Below are 25,893 nucleotides of genomic sequence, written 5' to 3'. Positions count from 1 at the left end.
CAAACAGGGAGCATAAAGGGGAGATTCTACCATTTGCTTTTTTTTTTTTTTTTTTTTTTTGCGGTACGCAGGCCTCTCACTGTTGTGGCCTCTCCCGTTGCGGAGCACAGGCTCCAGACGCGCAGGCTCAGCGGCCATGGCTCACGGGCCCAGCCGCTCCGTGGCATGTGGGACCTTCCCGGACTGGGGCACGAACCCATGTCCCCTGCATCGGCAGGCAGACTCTCAACCACTGCACCACCAGGGAAGCCCTCTACCATTTGCTTTTGACGTTAGTCATGTTAGCTATATGCTGTTGGTAAACACAAAGCACCTCCTCAAGGGAGGAAACCTGGCACTCCCCTCCAGATTGTGGGCATATATAGAAGTCATCAGTGAATTTTGCCTGTGGGATTCCTGGCCACTCCTTCTTGGCAGTACTATCCTCATGTCCACATTGCTCCTCTGGGCCCAAGGACGCCATAATAGAAGTCAAGCCTGACCTTTACCTTCAATGTACCTTAGACAAGGGCCTTCCTTCTCTGCTCCAATTCCTTTATCCACAGTCCAGTGAGGGGGGGTTGTTGTGTGGAGTGCTACCCAGCTTAAGTGTGAGTTAAAACTCCTTCCCTAGATAAGAAGGACATTTACCTCCCTTATGCCTTCCCTGAACACACCACAGTAGAGAGAAGGAGCAGACAGACACCTCTCTGCTTAGAGATATTGAGTATATTTTGGGTGGCACTCTGCCCACCTGTACATTAATGAAAACGACAGTAGCACTCCTCTTCAAGGGATGCAGATGTTGAGGAGACTACAGAGTCTTTCGAATGCTCTGGGTCTTCTCGAGCAGACCAATGTTTCCATCCAAGGTGAGAGGTGAGAGTGAGGGTGGGTCCCCTGGTTGGATGGCACAAGCCACTTGAGGACGGTGCTGAGGGCAGCGACGGAGGATGCCCAGGACTGAGGCAGAGTGGAGTTGATGGGAATGGGAGCGGTGCCAGAGCTTACTGTCTGGGGAATGGGGACCATCCAAGAAGGCCAGGCCCACCTGCTTCTCAGTAGGCAGAAATTGGGCCTTTGGGTCCCCTCTTGCCTCCTCTGTCTTAGTTCGCCCCTTGGGACGTTTGGCTGGAGCCAGGCTCTTTGTTACATTTTCTTTTCTTGTGTCAGCCACTTTCTCACATGTGGAGGACATGGATTCCTCATGCCCTTTGCCTTTTGTTTTGGGGTTAATACAGTGTAGAAAAGATTTCATCTTATTTCTCAAGCCAGGTTCTGGAAGGCTGTGTCTCTTGTGAGTATAGCCTGGCATCATCTGCCCCTGCAAAACCTGACCTTGTAAAGTTTGGCCCTGCAATGGCTTACCTGGAATGAGTTGGCCCAGGAAAGGCTGGCCCTATGATGCCTGGGGCACCACAGGCTGGACATTCTCAGGAACCCTCGCTGGTTTGAAGATGACATTGAGCTTGGCTTGACTGTCTTGCAGGTCATTCTTCTCAGGGTCTTTCCCCTCAGGGACTCCAGGAGGTACCTCTGGGAATTTAAGCTGAGGGTGATGCTGGGGACTGTGCTGACAGGGAGCACCAAGGTGATAGCGATGTCTCTGTTGCCAGGGGCTGCAGGGTGTCCTGTTCAGAAGCATCCCTTATGGCCTCCGGGCTTCAGCAGAGTGGCTTTTTTTCTCTTGTGGAGAAGACTGCAAACCCGGCATCCCCTTCTCCGTGGTCCCCTGCCATTTTGGGTTTGCCTGGCTTGTCTCTCTTTTCTGCCAGTGTGGGGTCTTAGGCTGAGTCCTTGCTTTTGTCAGAGCTTTGGGGCTCCTCTAGACTGGGGTTGTTCACACTGGCCTCCAGCTGAACACAAAGCACCTGGGTCTCTGTCATGTCCCCACTGGGTTGTGAGATCTTGGAGGCCCAGTGGATAGAATCATGGGGTACTGCCCTGGAACTGGGTTGCTTCTGTTTCTGATGCACTGCCTTTAACTCAGTGGCCAGTTGTTGTTTGGGGTGGAGCCATTCTGGATCCAGGGCACGTGGCATATCTGGTGGGATGGGGAGTTCGTGGAGCAGTGTTTTTCCGTAGTTGTTTAGACTCCCAAGAGACTCCTGTCTCCATATGTTCTCTGGCATTGCTACAGTTTGTTCCCTGGACTCCCTTGCCTTTAGGGGAATTCCCAGTTGTATCTCTAGGATCTTCTTTCTCAGATGGAAATTTAGCTTGGCCAAGATGGGTTCCCCGAGTGAGTAGGGCTTCGCAGGCTCTGTCTGGCTTTCTAGAGGCACCATCTTGATTATTCCTTCCATCTGCATTTCAGCCTGGAATTCACCTGCAATGTGTGCACAAGTCTCGTTGGCATCTTGAAAGCCTGGCCCAGGACTTAGACCCTGCTCTTCAGGTAAGGTAATCTGAGTCAGAGGTTCTACTGGGAATTTGACAGGCCAGGCACCATCTCTGTTTTCATAGCTTGGGAAGTTATTGCTGGGGCCATGGTCATGGAGAGAGCCACATAATAAAGAGCAGGCATCCCTGACAAGAAGGCCAGATACTTGTGCCGTAAAGTTGTCTCCAGTTTTTCAATGGCTCCCTCGGACAGGGCTTGGGGCAGCTTAGGATGTTCAGTTATAGCATCTGGTGAGGCTTGCTGCTGCTGGTCAAGGACCGTTGGCATCCAGGGTGTAATTTTCTGTTGTTTGTCTGGATCATTTGCTGCCTGTAGTTCTAGGGGCTTGCTTTCTGGGGTGCAGGTAAAGGGAGCCACTTCCAGGCCCCCAGGAATTCTGCATTCCCAGGAGCCACATACGCAGACAGGAACCTTGCCCTGGTGAATCTGCCCACATTTGGAGTCGATGTGGCTCTGCAGTATTGCCTTGGCCTGGTCAAACAAGTACAGCACAGGGACTGACACACTGGGTCCTTGACGGCTGGGAATGGGTTGCCAACGCCAATGCCCTCTAGAGCTGTAGGTTGGGGGACGTTCACATTGTCTAGGGCTGTGCTGCTCCAGGAGAGAGTCTGCTCATCAGCAGAGGACAGGAGCAAATGGATGGACTGCTGGATCTTCTGGGGCAGGCCCCAGCGATGGTGAATCAACTGTCTCTGGAGGTGGAATTCCAGCAGCCTCCTGGCATGCTCTGGGAAGAAGAGTAGTTCCCTTGTGAGAACTGAGATGGGCTGCCCTGACCAGGAAGTTTTTACAGTCTCAGAAGACTGGGCTTTGTCACAGGGCTTATACTGCATGGGGCTCTGGGTGTGCTGATTTCTCTGGAAAACATCTGGCAAGCCCCACTGAAGCTGGAGCTGCCTCTGCAGCAGGTGCCACTCCAAGGCTTCACACTCATCCAAGGTCAGAAACGGGATATTGATCTGAGCTTGTTGGTGCTCAGGTGGAGCAATCCAATTTGGGCAAGATGGAGAAGAGGGTGGAGCTGACTGGGGTAGAGTTTTAGGCATCAGAGGGAGGAAGGAGAGCTCCTTGAAGAGAAAAGGATCCTTCAAGGGGGACTTGGACATGCTCCTGTTCATGGAGAGGCCTTGAGAACCCAAGAAAGTGTCAACCCGGGACTCACTGTGCAGAGAAGGGAGGCCACAGAATAGCTGGCTGTATTTCAGCTGCACATGGCCCACTGAGTCGTTAGTCTGTTGCCCAGGCATTAGATAAAGGCCACTTAATTCTTTAAGGGCTGGAGAGGGCAAGGCTAGAGCCATATTGTCTGGGATTTGCTGGTAGTAGTGTCTTTGTTCTGGGTCCATAATGGACCATTTAGAAACCCAGAAGACCTGGCTGGGCTGGCTGGCCATATATGAACCCCAGTTCTGGTATGAAACGGTCCCAAATTTCTCAATAGAGAACTGAGAAGTATTCTGGATGAAAGAAACTGGTTGGTTATGTACAGGGTGGTAAAATAATGGCACATCTGGTATAAGCTGCCTCAGGGACTCTTCCACACGTCTGGGGAGCCCCCACCTCTGGAAGTGCATCAGTCCTTTTACATGTACCTCAAGAAGCCTCCAGACTTCAGTACTGAGGAATAACAGGTGGGCAGGGAGGACAGTGACCATATGTAAGGCCATAGCATGTGTCAAGGTTGTGATTTCTTGGTTCAGGGTCAGCAGAGAAACCTGAGGATTCAAGGGCTGCTGGCCTTGGTTCCCATAGACAATGTTGGGGTTGCTCTGCATCATCTGCAGGTTCACTGAAACCTTAGGTTCCTCAAACCTTGAAGAAAACATAGTCTCTGGGCCCTTGGGCACCTCTGGTACTTGAAATCCCTGCCTTAGCTTGAGGTGTTCAGCCCAGTAATCACAGATGCTGGCTGCACCAGTTGACTGGGCAGCTGACTGGGTTAAGGATTTCTCTGACACTGTGAGGGTTGCAGATGGAAGTGAAAGGTCTTTGGAGTGTGGGGAACGATGCTCCAGACTCTGCTCAGAAGACACTTTAGACGTGGACAAAATCTCTAGGTAAGAGCAGCCCTGCGACGGCCTCCTTGAAGTGGGGGAGATCAGGGTGTTCTCACCCACCACCACCTGCTGAATCTCTAGAGCCATGGCATCGCAGGTTTGGCAGCAGGAATCTGCACACAGGAGCTGCCGCACGCTCCCCTCCTGAGGAAGCCAGCCCTAGCTGGGAGGGAAACATGTTACTGATGAAGTGACATCTGCCTCTTCGCAAGTGTGTGGCCTGGAGATTGTGCCTGCCCTCCCCTAGTCCTGTAAACCCTGAGGCCTGCATCCGCTGGGTGTTTACTCATATACTTTTTTTTTTTTTTCCTAGGGAAATGCCATTTGGCAAGTTATGGTGGGCTGGGCTGAGGGCCTGGGGCTTATTGGGCAAGGTCTCAGACAACAGCTGGGAGCACAGGGCCTTGAGAGACTGGGAGGTGGGTGAGTTCCCTGCTGACCTGTGTTGAGAAGCTGAACTAGGAGAAGGAACCAGGCAGATGGGGGAGCCAATGGTTAGCTGATGGGGCAGCACCAGGAACATCACCAGGTAGAACCTGGAGTCATTCTCTTTTGGGGCTTAGGCCACAGCCTGGTATTCAGTATTTCTAAACTGTAGAAAAGGAGATCCTTTTGGGAATTCTGTGTTCTGGGGATTAAAGGGTGTACACAACATCTCTTGAAAGTCCATCCCCATTCTCTAGAGATCACCTGTCACGCCCCATCACTCCCCATTGCTCGCATTACCGCCTGAACCCTCCCCCCCACCCCCACCAGCGGGTCGTGGAAAAATTGTCTGCCACAAAACCGGTCCCTGGTGCCAAAAAGGTTGGGGGCTGCTGATATAAGTGATATCATATGGTATTTGTCATTCTCTGTCTGACATACTTCATATGATAATGTCTAGGTCCAACCATGTTGCTGCAAATGGCATTATTTCACTCTTTTTTAATGGCTGAGTAATATTCCATTGTGTGTGTGTGTGTGTGTATATATATATATACCACATCTTTTTTTTTGAATTTTTATTTTTATTTTATTTTATTTTTTATTAGTTTCTGCTTTATAACAAAGTGAATCAGTTATACATATACATCTGTTCCCATATCTCTTCCCTCTTGCGTCTCCCTCCCTCCCATCCTCCCTATCCCACCCCTCCAGGCGGTCACAAAGCACCGAGCTGATCTCCCTGTGCTATGTGGCTGCTTCCCACTAGCTATCTACCTTACGTTTGGTAGTGTATATATGTCCATGCCTCTCTCTCACTTTGTCACAGCTTACCCTTCCCCCTCCCCATATCCTCAAGTCCATTCTCTATTAGGTCTGTGTCTTTATTCCTGTCTTACCCCTAGGTTCTTCATGACATTTTTTTCTTAAATTCCATATATATGTGTTAGCATACGGTATTTTTCTTTCTCTTTCTGACTTACTTCACTCTGTATGACAGACTCTAGGTCTATCCACCTCATTACAAATAGCTCAATTTCATTTCTTTTTATGGCTGAGTAATATTCCATTGTATATATGTGCCACATCTTCTTTATCCATTCATCCAATGATGGACACTTAGGTTGTTTCCATCTCCGGGCTATTGTAAATAGAGCTGCAATGAACATTTTGGTACATGACTCTTTTTGAAGTATGGTTTTCTCAGGGTATATGCCCAGTAGTGGGATTGCTGGGTCATATGGTAGTTCTATTTTTAGTTTTTTAGGGAACCTCCATATTGTTCTCCATAGTGGCTGTACCAATTCACATTCCCACCAGCAGTGCAAGAGTGTTCCCTTTCACATCTTCTTTTAAGTGATTTTTTTTCCTATTGTGATCTTCTCTTTCTTATAGATTCTTGCTTCTTTTCTATTTAGAGAAGACCTTTCAATATTTCTTTTAGGATAGGTTTAGTATTGCTGTATACTTTTAGTTTTTGCTTGTCTGAAAAATTCTTTATCTCTCCTTCTATTCTAAATGATAATCTTGCTGGGTATACTAGGTTGCAGATTTTTCTCTTTCAGGACTTTGAATATATCTTGCCACTCCCTTCTGGCCTGAAATGTTCTGTAGAGAAATCAGCTAATAGACTTAGGGGGTTCCCTTGTGATTAACATTTTGCTTTTCTCTTGCTTCTCTTTAACTTTTGCCATTTTTATTATAATACATCTTGGTGTAGATGTGTCTGGGTTCATCTTGTTTGGGACCCTCTGTGTTTCCTGTACCTGGGTATCTGTTTCCTTCTTTAGATTTGGGAAGTTTTCAGCCATAATTTCTTCAAATATATTTTTGATCCATTTTTCTCTTCCTTCTCCTTCTGGGATCCCTATCATGTGTAGATTGGCTTGCTGTATATCATCCCTTAAGTCTCGTATATTGCTTTCATTTAAAAAAATTGTCTTTCTATTTGCTGTTTTGATTGGGTGATTTCTATTAATCTGTCTTCCAGATCACTTATTCGTTCTTCTGCACTATTTAGTTTGCTATTTATTGCCTTTAGCTGGGTTTTCATCTTGGCAAGTGAGTTTTCTAATTTTGATTGGCTTATCTTTGTAGTTTCTAATTCCTTGTTACAGTCATCTGCATTTCTATCGATAGACTTTCTTAATTCCTTCAGTATTTTTATTACCTCCTTTTTGAACTTGGGGTCTAATAGACTGGAGAGGTCTGTTTCATTGTTTGTTCTTTCAGGGGAATTCTCTTTATCTTTTAATTGGGAGTGGTTTCTCTGCTTCTTCATTTTACTTATATTTCTCTGACTATGAATTTAGGAGAAACAGTTATCTACTGTGGTAAGGGCTGTTTTTATGTGGGAGCATCCTTGTGTAGCCTGCATAAGTCTAATGTTTTTGGTGTGAGGGCTATTTTTAGTATGGATGCCTTCCACAGCTTTCCTCAGTGTGTGCTGGCTGTTACCCCCTTGATAGGGGGTGTGATTGGTATTGGTGAACCACAGCCTGCACCAGATGTTGAATTGGGCCTCCTCTTTGCTCTGTGGTTTTCACGTCCCTGTCGGGGGCAGGGTCTGCTCCCTAGCTGTGGGAGTAGAAGCCCCCAGGTCTGGTTCTAAGCTGCAGTATGAGGTAGGTGGGACTGGAGCGCTCCCACTGGGAGAGGAGCCACTGAGTATTCCTTTGCAGGAGCTGTCCACTAGGAAGTGCACTCTGTGGTGTCGCCTGTCACTTGTTTTGTGTGCTCACAAAGTACACTGTTGTTGGCACTGTCCTTGGCCCCACCTTGAATGCTGGCAATCTGCCTAGATGTCCCTCAGGCGCTGTGCTCACAAAGCTGCTGGTGCAGATCCGCTGACGTCCAGCACCTAGATCTCTTGTAGCTGTACACCTGGACCTGCCATGGGAACTACAGGAATCAGCCCAGACCCCAGCCCTGCCTCTGTGTGTGCAGGCCCACGAAGCCTGCCACTGCTAATGCTGGACCTGCTCCAGCCACGGGAGCACCAGTAATCTTCTTGAATGTTCTGCAGCCCCTGCACTTACAAAGCCACTGGTGGCGCAAATCTGCAAAAGTCGCACAGCCACTGGGAATTGGCTCAGATTTCAGCCCCGATTCTGTGTGTGGGAAGCCTGCTGGTGCTTGTGTGCTCCCACAGCTCGGAGAGGTGGACCCTCGCCCACTGTGAACACGCAGAGAATGAGGTTACTAGGGCGGGGGCCCTGCCCCTCCCTTTGCATGCATGTTAACAATGCAACTTCTATGCAGGACCTGGGCTCCATACTGTGCACATCCCTGGTTGTGGCCTGGACCACACTCCAGTCCCTTCAGACCCTCTCCACGCAGCCAACCCCAGTCCTCTCCCCAGGTCCGTATGCTGAAGCCCAAGTTTCAGCACCCACTCCCCAATGCACACCAGCAGACGTGTGTTTCGGGCTGGGGAGTGCAGCGAGGTGGCTGGGACTGTCTGTGCTGGTCTCTCTCTGTTCTGCCTGCCGCAAGCCAGCTGCTGCACTCTCCTCTGAGCCTTTGAAGCTCCCTATCTGTCCTGGTTGATCTCCCAGCCAGTGAAGGGGGAACATACTCATTCCCATTTGTTGAGTATTGTCTATGGCTGCTTTCTTACTACAAGGGCAGAGTTGGATAGACGCAGCAGAGACCCATGAGTCTAAAATATTTACTATCTGAAAAATGTGGCTTACAACAGCACTATAGGTAAAGGCACCCTGTGAGAAATAGTTTCAGTAATGATATATTCTCTCACTTGTATTGCACATCTTCTCTAAGCCCTTGGGCAGGTGTATACCTTGTGCTCAAAGACTTTATATCTCTAGGTATAAATGCTGTAAAAAAGTTTTTCCTTCATCAAAAATTATAAATCTTTTGGGACTTCCCTGTTGGTCCAGTCATTAAGACTCCACCCTCCCAATGCAGGGTACACAGGTTTGATCCCTGGTCAGGTAACTAAGATCCCACATGTCCCGTGGCACGGCCAAATTAAAAAAAAAATTTACAAATCTTTTGTAAATATTTTAATCGAAGCCTGACACATGGCATTGCAGTTCTACAAAATAGTGAGCTCTGTAAAGCACCTTTAGGTTAGCACCAGTTTTTATACTGAAGAAGAGACAATTTAATACAGAATGAGAAAGGTTGAATTTTGAACACAGAAAGGGGTAAAAACCCCTCCAGAGTGTCCATTTTGGAGGATTATTTACAACCATATTAAACCCTAATGTTCACATTGGCTTCTTGCTCTCACCTCTCCAGGTAACTGCAGAAATGAGTATTTTAAGCTATTTAACAATTTCTATTCATCTGCATTTATCCCTTGGAAATACAAAGGCCACAAATACAGTAAGTCCCCTACATACGAACCTTCAAGTTGTGAACTTTCAAAGATGCGAACGTGTATCTGGCTCCTTGTTGGAACTGTGCCATCAATGTCAGGCCTGAGTGAAACTGCAGCTTGCCCTCCGTCTCCTTTTGCTGACGATCCTTCAGCTCTACCATCTCCCACCTCCTCTCCCTCTTCCAGTCAGTAGCTCTTCTTGCCTGTTCACTTGATGCCAGCCCCTGTATGCCAGCTGTCGTACTGTACTACTGTACTTTTCAAGGTACTGTACCATAAGATTAAAAATGTTTTCTTTATTTTTTGTGTTTGGTTGTTTTTTATGTATTATTTGTGTGAAAAGTATTATAAACCTATTACAGTACAGTACTATATAGCCGACTGTGTTAGTTGGGTACCTAGGCTAACTGTTGGACTTATGAACAAATTGGACTTAACAAATTCACTCTCAGAATGGAGCTCATTCGTATGTAGGGGACTTACAGTAGGTTTTTTTTTAAACTTCAGCTTATTTATTTATTTATTTATTTATTTATTTACTGAGCCGCGAGGCATGTGGGATCTTAGTTCCTTGACCAGGGATCGAACCCGTGCCCTCTGCAGTAGAAGCATGGAGTTCTAACCCCTGGACTGCCAGGGAATTCCCCCACAAATAGTTTTAACTGCCTGGGATTTTGGAAAGGACCCATGATATTAGCCATCATTCTCACGTCAGGAAACACCTCTCAAGTATCCTAGGAGTGTCTCTTTTATATATATATAGCTCTTCCTGAGTTTGGGCAAAGAATTTACATTACTCTATGGGTCCTGTAGAGGTGCCTAACAAATCATTGCCCTTAGAGAAATGGCTTGTCCCCTCCTCACTTTTTCGATATTTATCCCAAGCAATCTTAATTCTAAGATGGCAAAAGTACCCAAGATTAGGGGCTAGAAATAAGGATGGACCATGGGGCAGTCAGTGGGCAGCAAAGTACAATTGGATTCCTGATTCTAGGAATTGTATCAATGACTTCACTGGAAAATAAACAGGCTTGGGGCTTTGAAGAACCAATAAACTACATATATATAAGACTGAGAAAAGTATAAAGCATAAAATCATGGAGCTGTAAGTTTAATTTATATTGAGGGTAAAACCATAACAAAATTAGTTTGCTTATGACCAACCACATATTGGGTTGCAACATGGATCTGTGCTGTGCATCAAAAGGTGCTCAGTAACTGCTTTCTGATGAGAAGAATCACTACTTTTCTCCAAAGCAGTGGTTTGATGATTTGTTACTAAATAATATCATGTCAAATTTTGTGAATGTTTTACCCAGTGAAAGATAAAGACAATTTAAGTTTATCTTAAACTTAATTTAAGTTTAAGTTTAAGTTTATCTCTGTAATATGCCATTTTTACTCACTTCCATTCAGGTGTGCTTTGCTGTGTGAGACAGAAAGGGGTAGAGTTACAGCACATATGCTGAAAATTGTGCACTGGGGTATACTGAGCATTTAAATATCATTTGTCAAATGTATCAGAGCAGAAAAAAGGTTGAGAGCTGCTTTTCTAAAGAACAGGTCCTGCAAAAATCAGGCAATCTTTGGCACAGGAACATTCCTAGTAGATGAAGGAGAGAGTATCAACTGTCGTGACTTGGCAAGGTTTTTTTTTTTTTAAATTAAGGCCTATAATGTACTCATTAATCACCGGCTCCACCAGATAGACAGGTGTTGAAGAAGATGGGTTTAAGTATAAACTGACGGGAATACTTTAGCATGGGGCTGAAAAGATAAGGCCATCTCTTAACTGGAAGGCTTGGGCAGAAGCTGATAGCATTGCTGGGATGGATACTAAAGGAGCTGGGTGGACGTACTGAGCAGACTGAAGCAGAGGAGGGATTAGAGGAAGTTGCAGGCTGACAGACTTCCGTGGCTCAGAGTAAAGGGCAGGAAGCTGAAAGAGGCTGAGTATGAGGTCTCCTCAGCTAAGGCATTGTTAATTATGATAATATCTCCTATTCCTGCTCCCCTATACCTGGCTTCTTGGCTCCACAGCTCCACTGGCAAAACCTGATTAGCCATGATCAAGAGGACCAGCAGCGTGGGCCACTCTATGTTCTATCCATCATTCAGTTTCACTGTGCATAGGCTAGCTGGTTCACTGGGTGTAAGAAGTAGTTGTGGGTCTTCTTTTGGGACAATGATTAAAAATGTAATAGCTTTTGGAAAAAATTGATATTTACAATAAGAAGTAGTTAGGTAGAATACTGACGAGATAAGGGTAAGGGAAAAAAACCAGCATGTGAAATTATTTGAGCAACACAAGCATAGCTGTGTAAAAATGTACCCATAAGAAAAAAGACCAGAAAGAGACAGCCCAGACTGTTGGCAGTGTTTGTTAGGGGGATAAAGTTGTGAGTACATTTTTTCCATTTTTTGGAACATGCTACTGTACTTCTATAGTTTAAAAAAGCATTTCAGGGGCTTCCCTGGTGGTGCAGTGGTTGAGAGTCCGCCTGCCGATGCAGGGGACACGGGTTTGTGCCCTGGTCCGGGAAGATCCCACATGCCGCGGAGCGGCTGGGCCCGTGAGCCATGGCCGCTGAGCCTGCGCATCCGGAGCCTGTGCTCTGCAATGGGAGAGGCCACAACAGTGAGAGGCCCGCATACCGCAAAAAAAAAAAAAAAAGCATTTCAAAGAAAACAATTAGGGAGCTGCCAGTCCAATGATAGATTAAGTTTATTCAGACCATCCTTCCTAAGAACAACTAGGAAAGACTGACAAATTTAAAAAAAATCTGGGCACTTCCCTGAGGGTCCAGTGGTTAAGATTCCGTGCTTCCACTGCAGGGGGCACAGGTTCAAGCCCTGGTGGGGGAACTAAGATCCCACATGCCACACGGCGCAGCCAAAAAAAAACCTGTTTGAGGCATGATCTATGAAAGAAAGAACTGATAAGCTGAACTTCATTAAAATTAAAATTTTCTGTTCTGTGAAAGACACTGTCAAGAGGATGAAAAGACAAACCACAGACTGGGAGAAAATATTTGCAAAAGAAATTTTATCTAACATATGCAAAAAAGCCTCTTAAAATTCAACAATAAGCATAAACAACACCACTAAAAATTGGGCCAAAGACCTTAACAAATGCCTCACCAAAGAAATACAGATGGCAAATAAGCATATGAAAAGATGCCCCGCATCATATGTCATCAGGGAAATGCAAATTAAAACAACAAGATACCAGTACACACCTGTTAGAATGGCCAAAACATGGAACACTGACACCACCAAATGCTGGTTGAGGATGTGGGGCAACAGGAGCTCTGATACATTGCTGGTGGTAATGCAAAATGATCTAGCCACTTTGTAAGACAGTTTGGCAGTTTCTTACAAAAGTAAACATACTCTTACTAAATGATCCAGCAATTGTACTCTTTGGTATTTGTCCAAAGGAGTTGAAAACTTATGCCCATGCAAAAACCTGCACGCAGATGTTCATAGTAACTTTATTCATAATTTCAAAACTTGGATGAAACCCAGATATCCTTCAATAGGTGAATGGATAAATAAACTATGGTACATCTGAGAAAATGAAATATTATTCAGCACTAAGAAGAAATGAGGGCTTCCCCGGTGGCGCAGTGGCTGAGAGTCCGCCTGCCGATGCAGAGGATATGGGTTCGTGCCCCGGTCCGGGAGGATCCCGCGTGCGGCGGAGCGGCTGGGCCCGTGAGCCATGGCCGCTGAGCCTGCGTGTCCGGAGCCTGTGCTCCGCAACGGGAGAGGCCACAACAGTGAGAGGCCCGCGTACCGCAAAAAATAAATAAAAAAATAAATAATAAAAAAAATATCATATGAATGGTTTAGGACTACAATTGCTGGCACCAATATAATTTAAAAAAAAAAAAAAAAAAAAAAAAAAAAAAAAGAAGAAATGAGCTATCAAGCCATAAACAGAGGTGGAAGAACCTCTAATGCATATTACTGGAAGTTACATTATATATATGTTACATATATTATATATTATACAATAATATATAATAATATGCAATATATTATATATTATACACATATATACATACATATATATAATATATATAACATATATTAATATATATTATATATTTTAAAATATATATAACTATATAATTATAATTATATAATTATGTATAATTTTTATATATTTATAATATATAATTATAAATATACAAATTTATAATTATATATTATTATTATATATTACTAATATATATTAATAATATAATATATTTAATGCTTTTAATATATATATAACATTTAGTCAATAAATGTATTATATCCAGAGTATCTAAAGAAAAAATATCTAAATCAATAAGAAAAAGGCAGACGACCCAGTAGACAAATGTGCAAGAGACTTGAATAGGCACTTCACAGAAAAAGATATCTAAATGGCCGGTAAACAAATGAAAATGTTCTCAGTCTCATTAGAAATCACAGAAAGGGCTTCCCTGGTGGCGCAGTGGTTGAGAGTCCGCCTGCCGATGCAGGGGACACGGGTTCACGCCCCGGTCCGGGAAGATCCCACATGCCGCCGCGGAGCGGTTGGGCCCGTGAGCCATGGCCGCTGGGCCTGCGCGTCCGGAGCCTGTGCTCAGCAACGGGAGAGGCCACAACAGTGAGAGGCCCACGTACCGCAAAAAAAAAAAAAAGAAATCACAGAAATATAAATAATTAAAACCAGAATGAGATACTGCTATAGGCCTACCAGAAGGGATAAATTAAAAATATTGACAATGCCAACAGACGACAAGGTTCTGGAGCAACTGAAACTCCCACAGAGACCTGGTAGCAGTGTAAACTGGTACCATCACTATGGAAAACTGTTTGGCAGCATCTATTAAAGCTTACCACATGCATTTCCCTATGACCCAGCAATTCCACCCCTAAGTTTATACCCAAGAGAAATGCCACACTGTCTTGATTACTGTAGGTTTTTAGTAAGTTTTGAAAGCAGGTAGTGTAAGTCTTCTACACTACTCTACATTCTTTTTCAAGATTATTTTGACTATTCTAGAACCCTTGAATTTTCTTATGGGTTTTAGGATCAGCTTGTGAATTTCTGCAAAGAAGCCAAATGGGATTCTGATAGGGATTATGTTGAATCTGTACATCAATTTGGGGGAGTATTGCCTTTTTAGCAATACTAAATCTTAGGATCCAGGTACAGGGAATATCTTTCCATTTATTTAGGTCTTTTAAATTTTTTTCAATAATGTTCTGTAGTTTTCAGAGCATAAATTTTATACTTCATTTGCTAAACTTTTTCCTAAGTATTCTTTTTTATGCTAGTGCATATGGAATTGTTTTCTTAATTCCAATTTTGGATTATCCTGGTTAACTTTTTTTTTTTTTTTTTTTTTTGTGGTACGCGGGCCTCTCACTGCTGTGGCCTCTCCCATTGCGGAGCACAGGCTCCGGACGCGCAGGCTCAGCGGCCATGGCCCACGGGCCCAGATGCTCCGTGGCATGTGGGATCCCCCCGGACCGGGGCACGAACCCATGTCCCCTGCATTGGCAGGAGGACTCTCAACCACTGAGCCACCAGGGAAGCCCAATCATGGTTAACTTTTTAAAGTTCAGTTGAAGTATGACACACATACAGAAAAATATACAAATCTTAAGTGTACATCTCAATAAATTAGCACAACGTGAACACACCTAAATATCCACTTCCATGATATCCAAGAAATAGAATATTACTAGCACCTCAAAACCCTATTGTATCCCCTCCTAATCACCTCCCAACTTCTCTTCTCCCTAAAGGTAACTTCTATTCTGATTTCTAACATTTCTGTTTTTGAACTTTATATAAATGGAATCATATAATATGTATTACTTTATTCAACATTATATTTGTGAGATTCATTCATATTGTTTTATGTGGGAGTAATTTATTCATTTTCATTGTATAGTATTCCACTGTACAAATATACCACAATTTATCCATTCTGCTGTTGATGAACAAAATTTTTATTGCTTTTAGTTTGAGATTATTTTAAATAATGCTGCTTTGAACATTCAAATACATTTTGTCTTTTGGTGAATAAAGGATTTATTCTACTACATAGAATAACTTCTGAATGGCATAACACACAATAAACAAAGACAAAAGACAAATTACAACTTGGAAAAAATTGCAAATCTCATTACAGACAAAGGCTAATCTCCTTTACACATAAAGAGTACCTACTAACCCAGTAGAAATAATAGCAAAAAACAGACAGTCCATAGAAAAAGAAATACCAATGACTTTTAAAACCATGAAAAGATGCTCAAACTTACTCATCATAACACAAATGCAAATTAAAATCACATCACAAAATCTAGATTCATAAAATCCAAAAGTTTGACAGCACATGCTTTTGGCAAGTTGAAGAGAAACCAACATCTCTTACTTCTCTGGTGGGAGTACAAAATGTTAACAGTACCTATGGAGAACAATTTTAGAAATATTATAAATTTCAAATACATTTTCCCTTTGACCCAACAAATACAACTCTGGGAAGTACTCTTACATTTAATTCCGTCTTGGCAACAGCTTTTCAGAGGACTCAGACTAACACATATCCTTTGTTTGGGAAAGCTGGAAAAAGTAAGAATATACATCCATATTTGCTTGTATTACATAAAAATATATTAGAACAGTATAGATGAAAATAAGTTAAGAGAAGCAATAGAAATGGGGTCGCGGGGAGAAAGCAAGACTTTTGGAACCATGTGAAGGTATTATCTATGCAAAAAGTAAATTTAAAATGCTCCTCTGGTAACTCTTAGAGAAAGTTTTTTTTTTTTAACTTTCTATCGTGGAGTTATTATAGACTCATGGGAAACCACAAAGATAGTACAGAGGTCCCCTGTACCCTTCTCCAATTTCTCCCTATAGTTATGTTTTACACAATTATGGTAACATATGAAAAGCAGTAAAGTGACACTGATAAAATGTGTGTTTGTGTGGTCCTAAGCACTTTATCACATATGTAAATTGGTGTAACCATCACTACTACTAGGAGAAAAATTTTGATTGTACATTATGGAGGGAAAGATGTTAGGAATTTAGGCCTCAAACTCAGAATGACTTGCTTTAAAGAAAGCAAGTGCTACATCTCTCCAACATTAACTTTGGTTGAGGTTTAGTCAAATAGATCAATAATATGTCCTTGTCCTCATTCTCATTCTGAGATTGGCTGAGACATGGTAGGATCTGAGATAAAAAGCTATACTTTATCATGGAAATTCATCAAGATAATTACCATTAAATAACAACAGGTGCTAAATACCAAGAAAGCTCATTTCATAGCTGATCCTCAATTCTGAACATTAAATCAGCCTTAACTTACTAGATTTCAGCTCAAATTTCAACATTTATATAAGAGCCAGTTATAATGACTTAAGTTAAACTCTCTATGAGACTGATACCTAGGATCAGTCAACAACACATAAAGGCCCTGCTAGTGGGAATGTAAACTGCAATGACTCCTTAGGAGAGAAATGTGGCTATGGATATCAAAGGCTTATAAATGTGCCAACTTCTTTTTTTTTTTTTTTTTTTTTTTTGCGGTATGCGGGCCTCTCACTGTTGTGGCCTCTCCCATTGCGGAGCACAGGCTCCGGACGCGCAGGCCCAGTTGCCATGGCTCACGGGCCCAGCCGCTCCGCGGCATGTGGGATCCTCCCGGACTGGGGCACGAACCCGTGTCCCCTGCATCGGCAGGCGGACTCCCAACCACTGCGCCACCAGGGAAGCCCCTGTGCCAACTTCTTGACTCAATAATTCCACTTCTAGGAATTTATCTTAAGGAAATAATTCAGTGTATATAAAAACTTTATTACCTACTATGATCATCAAAAGAAGTCATTAAAGGATACACTAGAATATATTCACTTAATGTGAAACTAGGCAGTAAGGAGGAAAAGAACAAAAAAGATATGAAACATAGAGAAAACAAATTCAAAATGGCAGACATAAATCTAACCATATCAATAACAACATTAAATGTGAATGGACTGTGTAACAGTATCTTAAATGATAAGAAGGCTGACTCTGTGGCCCCTCTGTTTGATCTGGCTGCCCACTATAAAACTTCAAACCTTGCCTCAAAATATAAACTTACAGTCCTGAGGGTGAGTTTTTCTGTTTCACTTTGACCTTTACTGACTTCATCCAAAAATCCTTCTCCTCAAATGGCCTGTCTGCAGACTTCCTGCCATCAGAATTCTAATAGGTCCCTGATTCAACTGGAACAAAACTTTGTTCTCTCACCTACCTGTCCCACTCTCTCAGTGCGTTTCTTCATAGTGTATCTCAGGGGACATGCATATCCCATGCCCTAGCAGTGAGCCATCTAAAAATATTATCTATTTTTCAAGTACAAAAGAAGCCCCTGGGGAATCTGCAGTATGTTCAGGTTGACAAGAACTACATTCCAGGTGGTGACAAATATTAGCATCAACTCAGCTGGATGTGTATTAAAGACTCCTTGCCAAAAATACCCTAGGGAAACTGGAGGAAAGAGCAGATCTTTTAGAACACTTGGTACCTTCCAGATAAACACTTTTTTTTTGATATACCAAGAGGTATTGAGTCAAAGTGTAATTTCTTAGTGGGCAAGTCATATCTTACTGAATTCTAAAAGGAAAAGACATGATGGAAACTTAAATGCATATTACTAAGTGAAAGAAGCCAATCTGAAAAGGCTACATATTGTACGATTCCAACTATATGACATTCTATAAAAGGTAAAACTGTGGAGACAGTAGAAAGATTAGTGGTTGTCAGGGGTTAGGGAGGAGGGAGCAATCAACAGGTGGAGCACAGAGCAGTTTTAGGGCAGTGAAAAAAAATACTCTGTGTGATACTATAATGGTGGATGCATGTCATTATACATATATATACATTTGCCCAAACCCATAGAATGTACAACACCAAGAGTGAATCCTTACATAAACTATGGACTCTGGATGATGAGTTGATGTAGGTTCATGAGTTGTAACAAATGTACCCCTCTGGTGGGTAATGTTAACAATGTGTGAGGCTGGTGGGGGGGCCACAGGGGGTATATGGGAAATCTCTCTACCTTCCACTCAATTTTGTTGTGAACTTAAAACTGCTGTAAAAAAAAAGTGTATTAAAAAACAAAAACAAAAACAACACCCCAGCAGGCCACTAACATTCTGGACTCAGCATATTCTGAATCAGTTAAGAGGCCAGAGTTAGGTCAGAGAAAAGCAAAGGGGTGAGATGTGGAATGTGAAGACAGGAGTTGAAGAGGGGGCCAGGACCTGTTTCTTTTGAAATTAAGGAGCTTGGCAGCACGAAGCATGAGTGGTTCTATTATCCTACTGGGTGTATCAAGCAGGGTCAAGAATCTCACCAGACTGTCTAAAATTAAAAGGGCCTGCCTCAAAGAAAATGCTTTAGGATGAAGAGATGGCCAGAATGCGATTCGCAGTTGAAATAGGCACCTTTTACACTCTTCATTGGTCGGTAAGGGTTGGCTCCTTGTAGTAGACCTTTTAAGTACTAAAACAAGATATACATTTTAGTGCTGTAGTAGACTCTTAAGTACTACAAGATAAATATTTTAGTACTGGGGAAGAACAATACACATAGTCCAAAGCAATAATATTGTATATGGCATTAGTATGCACTATCTTGATAAAATTTTCCTAAGCATTCTTTGAAAATGCATCTTTCACATAGCTGCTGTGAGAAATCTTTTTTTTTTTTTTTTTTTTACAGATGCTGAGAGAGATGTTTTCTCTTTCTTCTGGGGCTGGTAAACTGGGATGACATAATCCTGAAACTGTCTGTAGCAATGTTCCTGCTGTCCCAGTTTGGCAAAACCCAAGCTCAGTAGGAGTGATGTTAAAGAAAAAAATTATTCCTGATACTTGTTAAAGAATGATAAGGCAGACTTTATTCAGGGGTACTATCAGATAGGTTTGGGCATCACTACAGTGGGATTTTGTAGTAGGGGAGAGAGATTGGGCTCAACTCCAAACATAACAAGGAAAAGTGGGAATTTATAGCTAAGGAGTAGGTTGGGGATAGATAGGGGATAGAAAATTACTAAGAGGAAACATAAGGTGTAAAGGGGGGTTCCTGCTAAACCAACTTAACAGGATTCTTGCTGAAGTCAGGCCAGGGAGATCAGACATCACTTGGGGGATGGTGGAAGATAAGGAACCTAATGAGACATTGAGGGTGATAAGATATCAAGGATGGGAGATTCTGGTTAAACTGACTTAGCAGAATTCTTGCTAAAATTGGACAATGCAGGGATGAACATGGAAGCCCAAAAGTCTGGGCTTAGTTGAGAAGAGGGTTCAGTCAAGAAAAAGAGTTAAGGAGCGACTCTTTCTCTCTCTCTGTGAAGGGGGTCAGAGAGAGAAAATCAGACCCAAGATTGGAGAGAAATTATATTTTTTGAGTACTTGAACTCAGCTCCATCCCTGGACTTCCCAACTTCCTGTTATATGAACCAATAAATGTATCTTCTTCCCTCAAATTTGTTTGAGTTGACTGTCATTTGCAAATCAGTTTATTAATCTGAAGAGCGAATTGATTTGATGAATAAGTTTGAGGTGATGGGAAGAAGATTTAAAGCAGTGAGTTAATGGCAAAATAAGAAAGTCTACATTTCCAAGCTAACACATGATCACATAAAATACACAAATTCCCATATACCATCCCTACTATGTCCTCAGGTCTATAGGCTTAAACAGAGTTTATATAAAGGACAGAGAAATGTTTGTGAAATTAGGATTCCAGCATCGAACAAGTTGGTAATCTTGGGCAACATAATGGCTGACACTTATTAAATATATTTTATTCCAGGCATTATGCTAAGTGCTTTACATGCCTTATTTTAATTAATTCCTATTTCACAGGATGAGGAGACTGAGACTCAGAGGTATTAAGAAGCTAACCCCAAGGAAAGATAACTACTAATTACAGTTTTGGGATATGAACATAGATCTTTCTACTCCAGAACACATGCAATTAAAAAAAAAACAGATTTACTGAGATATAATTTACATATAATACCACACATACCAAATTCACCTATTTAAAGTATACAGTTCACTGCTTTTTGTATATTCACAGATATGTTTAACCATCACTACAGTTTTAGAGCATTTTCATCACCTCAGAAAGAAACTTCATACCTTTTAGCTATGTCCTCCCCACCCCTGCCCTAACCAAACACTAATCTACTTTCTGTCTCTATAGATTTCCCTAGTCTGTACTTTCATATAAGTGGAATCATATGGTATGTAATCTTTTGTGATTGGCTTCTTTCACTTAGCATTATGTTTTCAAGGTGCATCATAGCATGCATCAGTACTTCATTCTTTTTTATGATTGAAAAATATTCCATTGTATGGATACGCCACACTTTGCTTACCCATTCATCTGATGAACATGTGGGTTGTTTCTGCCTTTTGGCTATTATGAATAATGCTGCTATAAATATTTGTGTACAAGTTTCTGTGTGGACATGTTTTCATTTCTCTTGGGAATATACCTAAGAGTAGAATTGCTGGGTCATATGGTAACTCTATGTTTAATTATTTGAGGAAGTGCCAGACTGTTTTCCAAAGTGGCTGTACCATTCTACATTATCATCAGCAGTGTATGAGTCCCATTTTTCCAAATCCTTGTCAACACTTGTTGTTATCTGACTTTTTGGTTTGAGCCATTCTATGAAGTGGTAGCTCACTGTGGTTTTGATTTGCATTTCTCTGATGTCTAATGATGTTGAGCCTCTTTTCATGTACTTATTGGCTATTTGTATATCTTTGAAGAAACATCTATTCAGATCCTTTGCCCATTTTAGAATTTGGTTGTCTTTTTGTTATTAAGTTGTAAGAGTTCTTTAAATATTCTAGATGCAAGTCCCTTATCAGATACATGATTTGCAAATAGTTTTCTCCCATTCCATTTCACAATCTTTTTAAAAAAATTTATTTACTTTTGGCTGTGCTGGGTCTTCATTGGGGTGCACGGGCTTAGTTGGTGGGCTTAGTTGCAGTATGTGGGATCTTAGTTCCCCAACTAGGGATGGAGCCTGGGCCCCCTGCATTGGGAGCACAGAGTCTTAACCGCTGGACCACCAGGGAAGTCCTGTATTTTCACAATATTGGTAGTGTCCTTTGATGCACGGAAGTTTTAAATTTTGGTGAAATCCAATTTATCTTTCTTTTATTGTCTGCCCCTCTGGTATCATATCTAAGAAGTCATTGCCAAGTCAATGTCATGAAGATTTTCCCCTATATATTCTTCTAGGAGTTTTATAGTTTTAGCTCCTATGTTTAGGTCTTTGTCCACTGAGTTAATTTTTGTATATGGTGTAAGGTAAGGGTTCAATTTCATTCTTCTGTATGTAGATATCCAGTTGTCCCAGCACCATTTATTGAAGAGACTGTTCTTCCTCATTGAATGGTCTTGGCACTCTTGTCAAAAATCAGTTGGCCATAGATAGTTTATCCCTGGACTCTTAATTCTATTTCATTGATGTATATGTCTCTCCTTGTGCCAGTAACACACTGACTTAATTACTGTTGCTTTGTAATAAGTTTTTTTTTTAATTTATTTTATTTTTGGCTGTGTTGGGTCTTTGTTGCTGCGCACGGGCTTTCCTCTGGTTGCAGCGAGTGGGGCCTACTCTTTGTTGTGGTGCACGGGCTTCTCATTGCGGTGGCTTCTGTTGTTGCGGAGCATGGGCTCTAGGCGCACGGGCTTCAGTAGTTGTGGTACGTGGGCTCAGTAGTTATGGCTCATGGGCTTCGTTGCTCCGCGGCATGTGGGATCTTCCCGGCCCAGGGCTCGAACCCGTGTCCCCTGCCTTGGCAGGCGGATTCTTAAACCCCTGCGCCACCAGGGAAGCCCTGTAATAAGTTTTGAAATTGGGAAATGTGAGTCCTCCTACTTTGTTCTTTTTTAGAATTGTTTTGGTTATTCAAGGTCCCTTGAAGTTCCATGTGTGTTTTGGAATCAGCTTGTCAATTTTTACAAAGAAGTCAGCTGAGATTCTGGTAGGTGTTGTGTTGAATCTGTAGATCAATCTAGGGAGTATTGCCATCTTGATAATGTTGTCTTCCAATCCATGAACCTGAGATGCCGCTCCGCGGCATGTGGGATCTTCCTGGACCGGGGCACGAACCCGTGTCCCCTGCATTGGCAGGTGGACTCTCAACCACTGCGCCACCAGGGAAGCCCCTGAGATTTTTTTTACAATCTTTTTTTTCCTTAAATTTCTTTTTAAAAAAATAGAAGTATAGTTGATTTACAGTGCTGTTAGTTTTGGTATATAGTGAAGTGATTCATAAAAAAATCCTTACTTAGATCTTCTTTAATTTCTTTCAATAATTTTTCAGTTTTCAGAGTGTACATTTCACACTCCTTTTGTAAATTTATTCCTAAGTATCATTCTTCCAGATGCTATTAAGAATGGAAGTTTTAAAATATTTCATTTTCAGGTTATTCATTGCAAGTATATAAAAATACAACTGATTTTTGTATAATGAGCTTGTAATCTGCAACCTTGCTGAACTCATTTATTAATTCTGGTAGTTTTAAGTGCATTTCTTACGACTTTTCTATGTATAAGATCATGTGTTCTGTGAATAGATATAGTTTTACTTTTTCCTTTCCAATCTGGATGCCTTTTATTTCTTTTTCTTGCCTAATAGACCTGGCTAGAACCTCCAATACAATGTGAATATAAGTAGTGAGAATGAACATTCTTTTCTTTTTCAAGATATTAGGGGGGAAAGTATTCAGTCTTTTACCATTAAGTGATGTTAGTGGTGGTTTTTTCGTAGATGCCCTTTATCAGGCTGGGGAAATTCCCTTTTACTCCTAGTTTTTTGAGTGTGTTTATCACGAAGGGTTGTTCCCTGGTTGCTCTTATGTCATGCTGGAAGACAGATGGATAATCCTGTGCCATGGGATTACTCTTCTTGATCAGCCAATGGCCTCTCACCTATTCTCCCTGCTGGTAGCAGTGTGAGTAAGCTACGGGTTCAGTCAACACTAAAAGATTATTCTAGGAATGTTGTGCTTATGGCCTAAAGAATTCAAGAAAAGACATGGTTGGAGGTACATTGTTCTACATTTACATTATAAAATTCCAAAGGGTAAATTTAACAATCTAGAAAACAAATTACCATTCAAACTTGACTATATACTCTGGGTAAGATTTGCATTTGTGCTCATCATTAATGAAACACTGTAGCAACCAATGAAAGAGTCTTTAGAAGCCTGTATTCACAGGTGGCAAGATGGATGATATGGTGGCATAAGTAATGATGTAACTAGCATTAAATAAATGGTATTAGGAAACTAGAGAGGCAAGAAGACCTATATTGTTTCAAAACAAAAAGGTTCTAAAGTCATGACCTTGTGAGTAATAATACCATCATTACCTTTTTCTCTTGTGTGAGATGTGAAATTAGCTAGGAATGATGCATCTGAAATAAAGACAAAAAGAGATGGTTCTTAGTACCAAGAATTTTATGTGCACTGATATGACAGCAAGCAAATATGTAAGTCCCACTTCTTTACCCATTACCCCAAATCTTCATTAATAAAACATTATACTTCACATGGGGTCATGAATTTCAAAATACATATTTTAATCAAATTGTTTACATAATCAGGGTCCTTGCAAAAACATTTACTTGGGATCCTGCATATTGTAAACATGGTCCTGGAGGCTGTACAGTAAAACCAACGGTTAGGAGTATGGGCTCTGGAGTCAGAATACCCAGATTCCACTTATTAGCTAGGTGACCTTGGACAGGTTGTTTAATCTCTCTGTGCCTCACCTTCTACATCTGTATAATGTAAACAATGAAAGTATGGTACTTCATGGTGATGTTGTGAAGTTTAAATTACTTAATATGTACACTGTTTAGTGTCTGGCATTTCATTTAAAAGTGAGAGCAGGGCCTCCCTGGTGGCGCAGTGGTTGAGAGTCCGCCTGCCGATGCAGGGGATACGGGTTCGTGCCCCGGTCTGGGAGGATCCCACATGCCGCGGAGCGGCTGGGCCCGTGAGCCATGGCCGCTGAGCCTGCGCATCCGGAGCCTGTGCTCTGCAAGGGGAGAGGCCACAACAGTGAGAGGCCCGCGTACGAAAAAAAAAAAAAAAAAAAAAAAAAAAAAAAAAAAAGTGAGAGCAATATATAGCACTGTACTTACCTTATACTGTCTTCCCTACTGGTAAGTTTCACGGTGGTAAGGACAAAATGAGTTCCTCTTTGTATTCCCCACACGATGAAGTGAATTGTACTTGTGACATAGAAATTGAATTCATCTGGAAACATGGGGTATATTAAAATATAAATAAAATATTTTAAAAATTAAAAAATAATTTAAATAAAAAGAGCCTCAGCATATCATTTGTATTTCTTTAGTTATTGCTTTATAATTAGTTGTTGGGGGGCTTCATGACTTTTTTGTGTGTGTGTGTGTGTGGTACTCGGGCCTTTCACTGTTGTGGCCTCTCCCATTGCGGAGCACAGGCTCCGGACGCGCAGGCTCAGCGGCCATGGCTCACGGGCCCAGCCGCTCCACGGCATGTGGGATCCTCCCGGACCGGGGCACGAACTCGTGTCCCCTGCATCGGCAGGCGGACTCCCAACCACTGTGCCACCACGGAAGCCCCCTTGACTTTTAACTTTTTTTGTTACCCCCACTTTCTTCAAAGTACCTAGTTCGGTATAAATGCACATTACAGCCCTCCGAACGGCTAACTGGATAGTGTGAAGGATAAGGGTGCTGCAGCAAAATGTGGGCCACATCAGAGTATAGCTTTGCTAGTGGAGACAGAAGACCAATCATCTCAGAAAGCGGCGCACAGAAAGACTTGGGCCAGCCAAGCACTTTGTGAGGCTCATTTGGACCCTCCGCTGTGCGGTACTGCTAAAGTCTATGCCCTGATGCCAGGGTCGTGGGGCCGGAGGCCTGAGTGGGCAGCTGGCCTCGGGAGGAGAGGCTGGCTTCAGCTGAGGCCGCTGGGTGAGTCATTCTCACCTCCCCAGGCAGGAGCGGGTGGCCGGACGCTTCGCCCCGGCGCGGGCGGTACTGGGAGGTGCCGCAGCCCCCGAGGAGCCCCCTCCCGGGTCGCCTCCTCTGGGTGGGCACTAACCCTGCCGCGGCGCTGGTGGGGAGCGCCCACTGGCACCCGGACCCACAGCTCTTCGGGGCGGGCCGCCGCTCCTCAGCCGTCCTTTGGCGCCTCATCCCGCTTGCTGTCGCCGAGTGAAGCGCGAGAGAGGAGCTTGGAGGAGCAGGAGGGCGGGGCGGGGCGGGGCGGGGCGGGGCGGGGCGCACATCTCCAGGCCCGCGGATGTTTTCTCGCGCGTGAGTACGCGCCATACCTGCGTGGGGCGCGGAGCGTGGGTGTGCTCTGGACGCGCGGGCTGACGCCATCTTACCGTCCTGCTCCGCCCGCGCCGCCTGCTCCCAGCGCTCGGGTAACTCGTGTAACCCGGGTAGGCCAGAGTCAGCCGGCCCCGGACCAGCGTCCCGCATCCTGGCTGTCCTGGTAAGCGGGGTCGGGGTCGGCGGGGACCTGGCAGGCACCGTGAGGGGCGGGTCTGCGGGCAGCGGACTCTGAGGTGTTGTATGGGAGCCGCCCCCGA

General features: G+C 43.2%; 2 protein-coding genes across 2 annotated transcripts in view; one reads left to right on the top strand and one right to left on the bottom strand.

Moving 5' to 3' along the window:
• Positions 1 to 25,893, top strand: part of LOC309799521 (uncharacterized protein) — a 121,869-nt gene that overhangs the window by 53,752 nt on the left and 42,224 nt on the right. The gene's annotated exons all lie outside the window — the stretch shown is intronic.
• On the bottom strand, positions 794 to 25,783 carry LOC309801778 (protein SPATA31F1-like; the record flags this gene model as incomplete). Its single annotated transcript, XM_082616728.1, is given in 9 exon segments — positions 794 to 1,378; positions 1,382 to 1,627; positions 1,631 to 1,660; positions 1,662 to 1,763; positions 1,767 to 2,422; positions 2,425 to 2,887; positions 2,890 to 4,602; positions 25,283 to 25,500; positions 25,687 to 25,783. Coding segments are annotated over 9 exon segments (4,110 nt in total).

This window comes from Mesoplodon mirus (genome assembly GCF_964341445.2).
Source record: "Mesoplodon mirus genome assembly, chromosome: 1".
Taxonomy (NCBI): domain Eukaryota; kingdom Metazoa; phylum Chordata; class Mammalia; order Artiodactyla; family Ziphiidae; genus Mesoplodon; species Mesoplodon mirus.
This window is presented reverse-complemented; position numbering and strand designations above follow the sequence as displayed.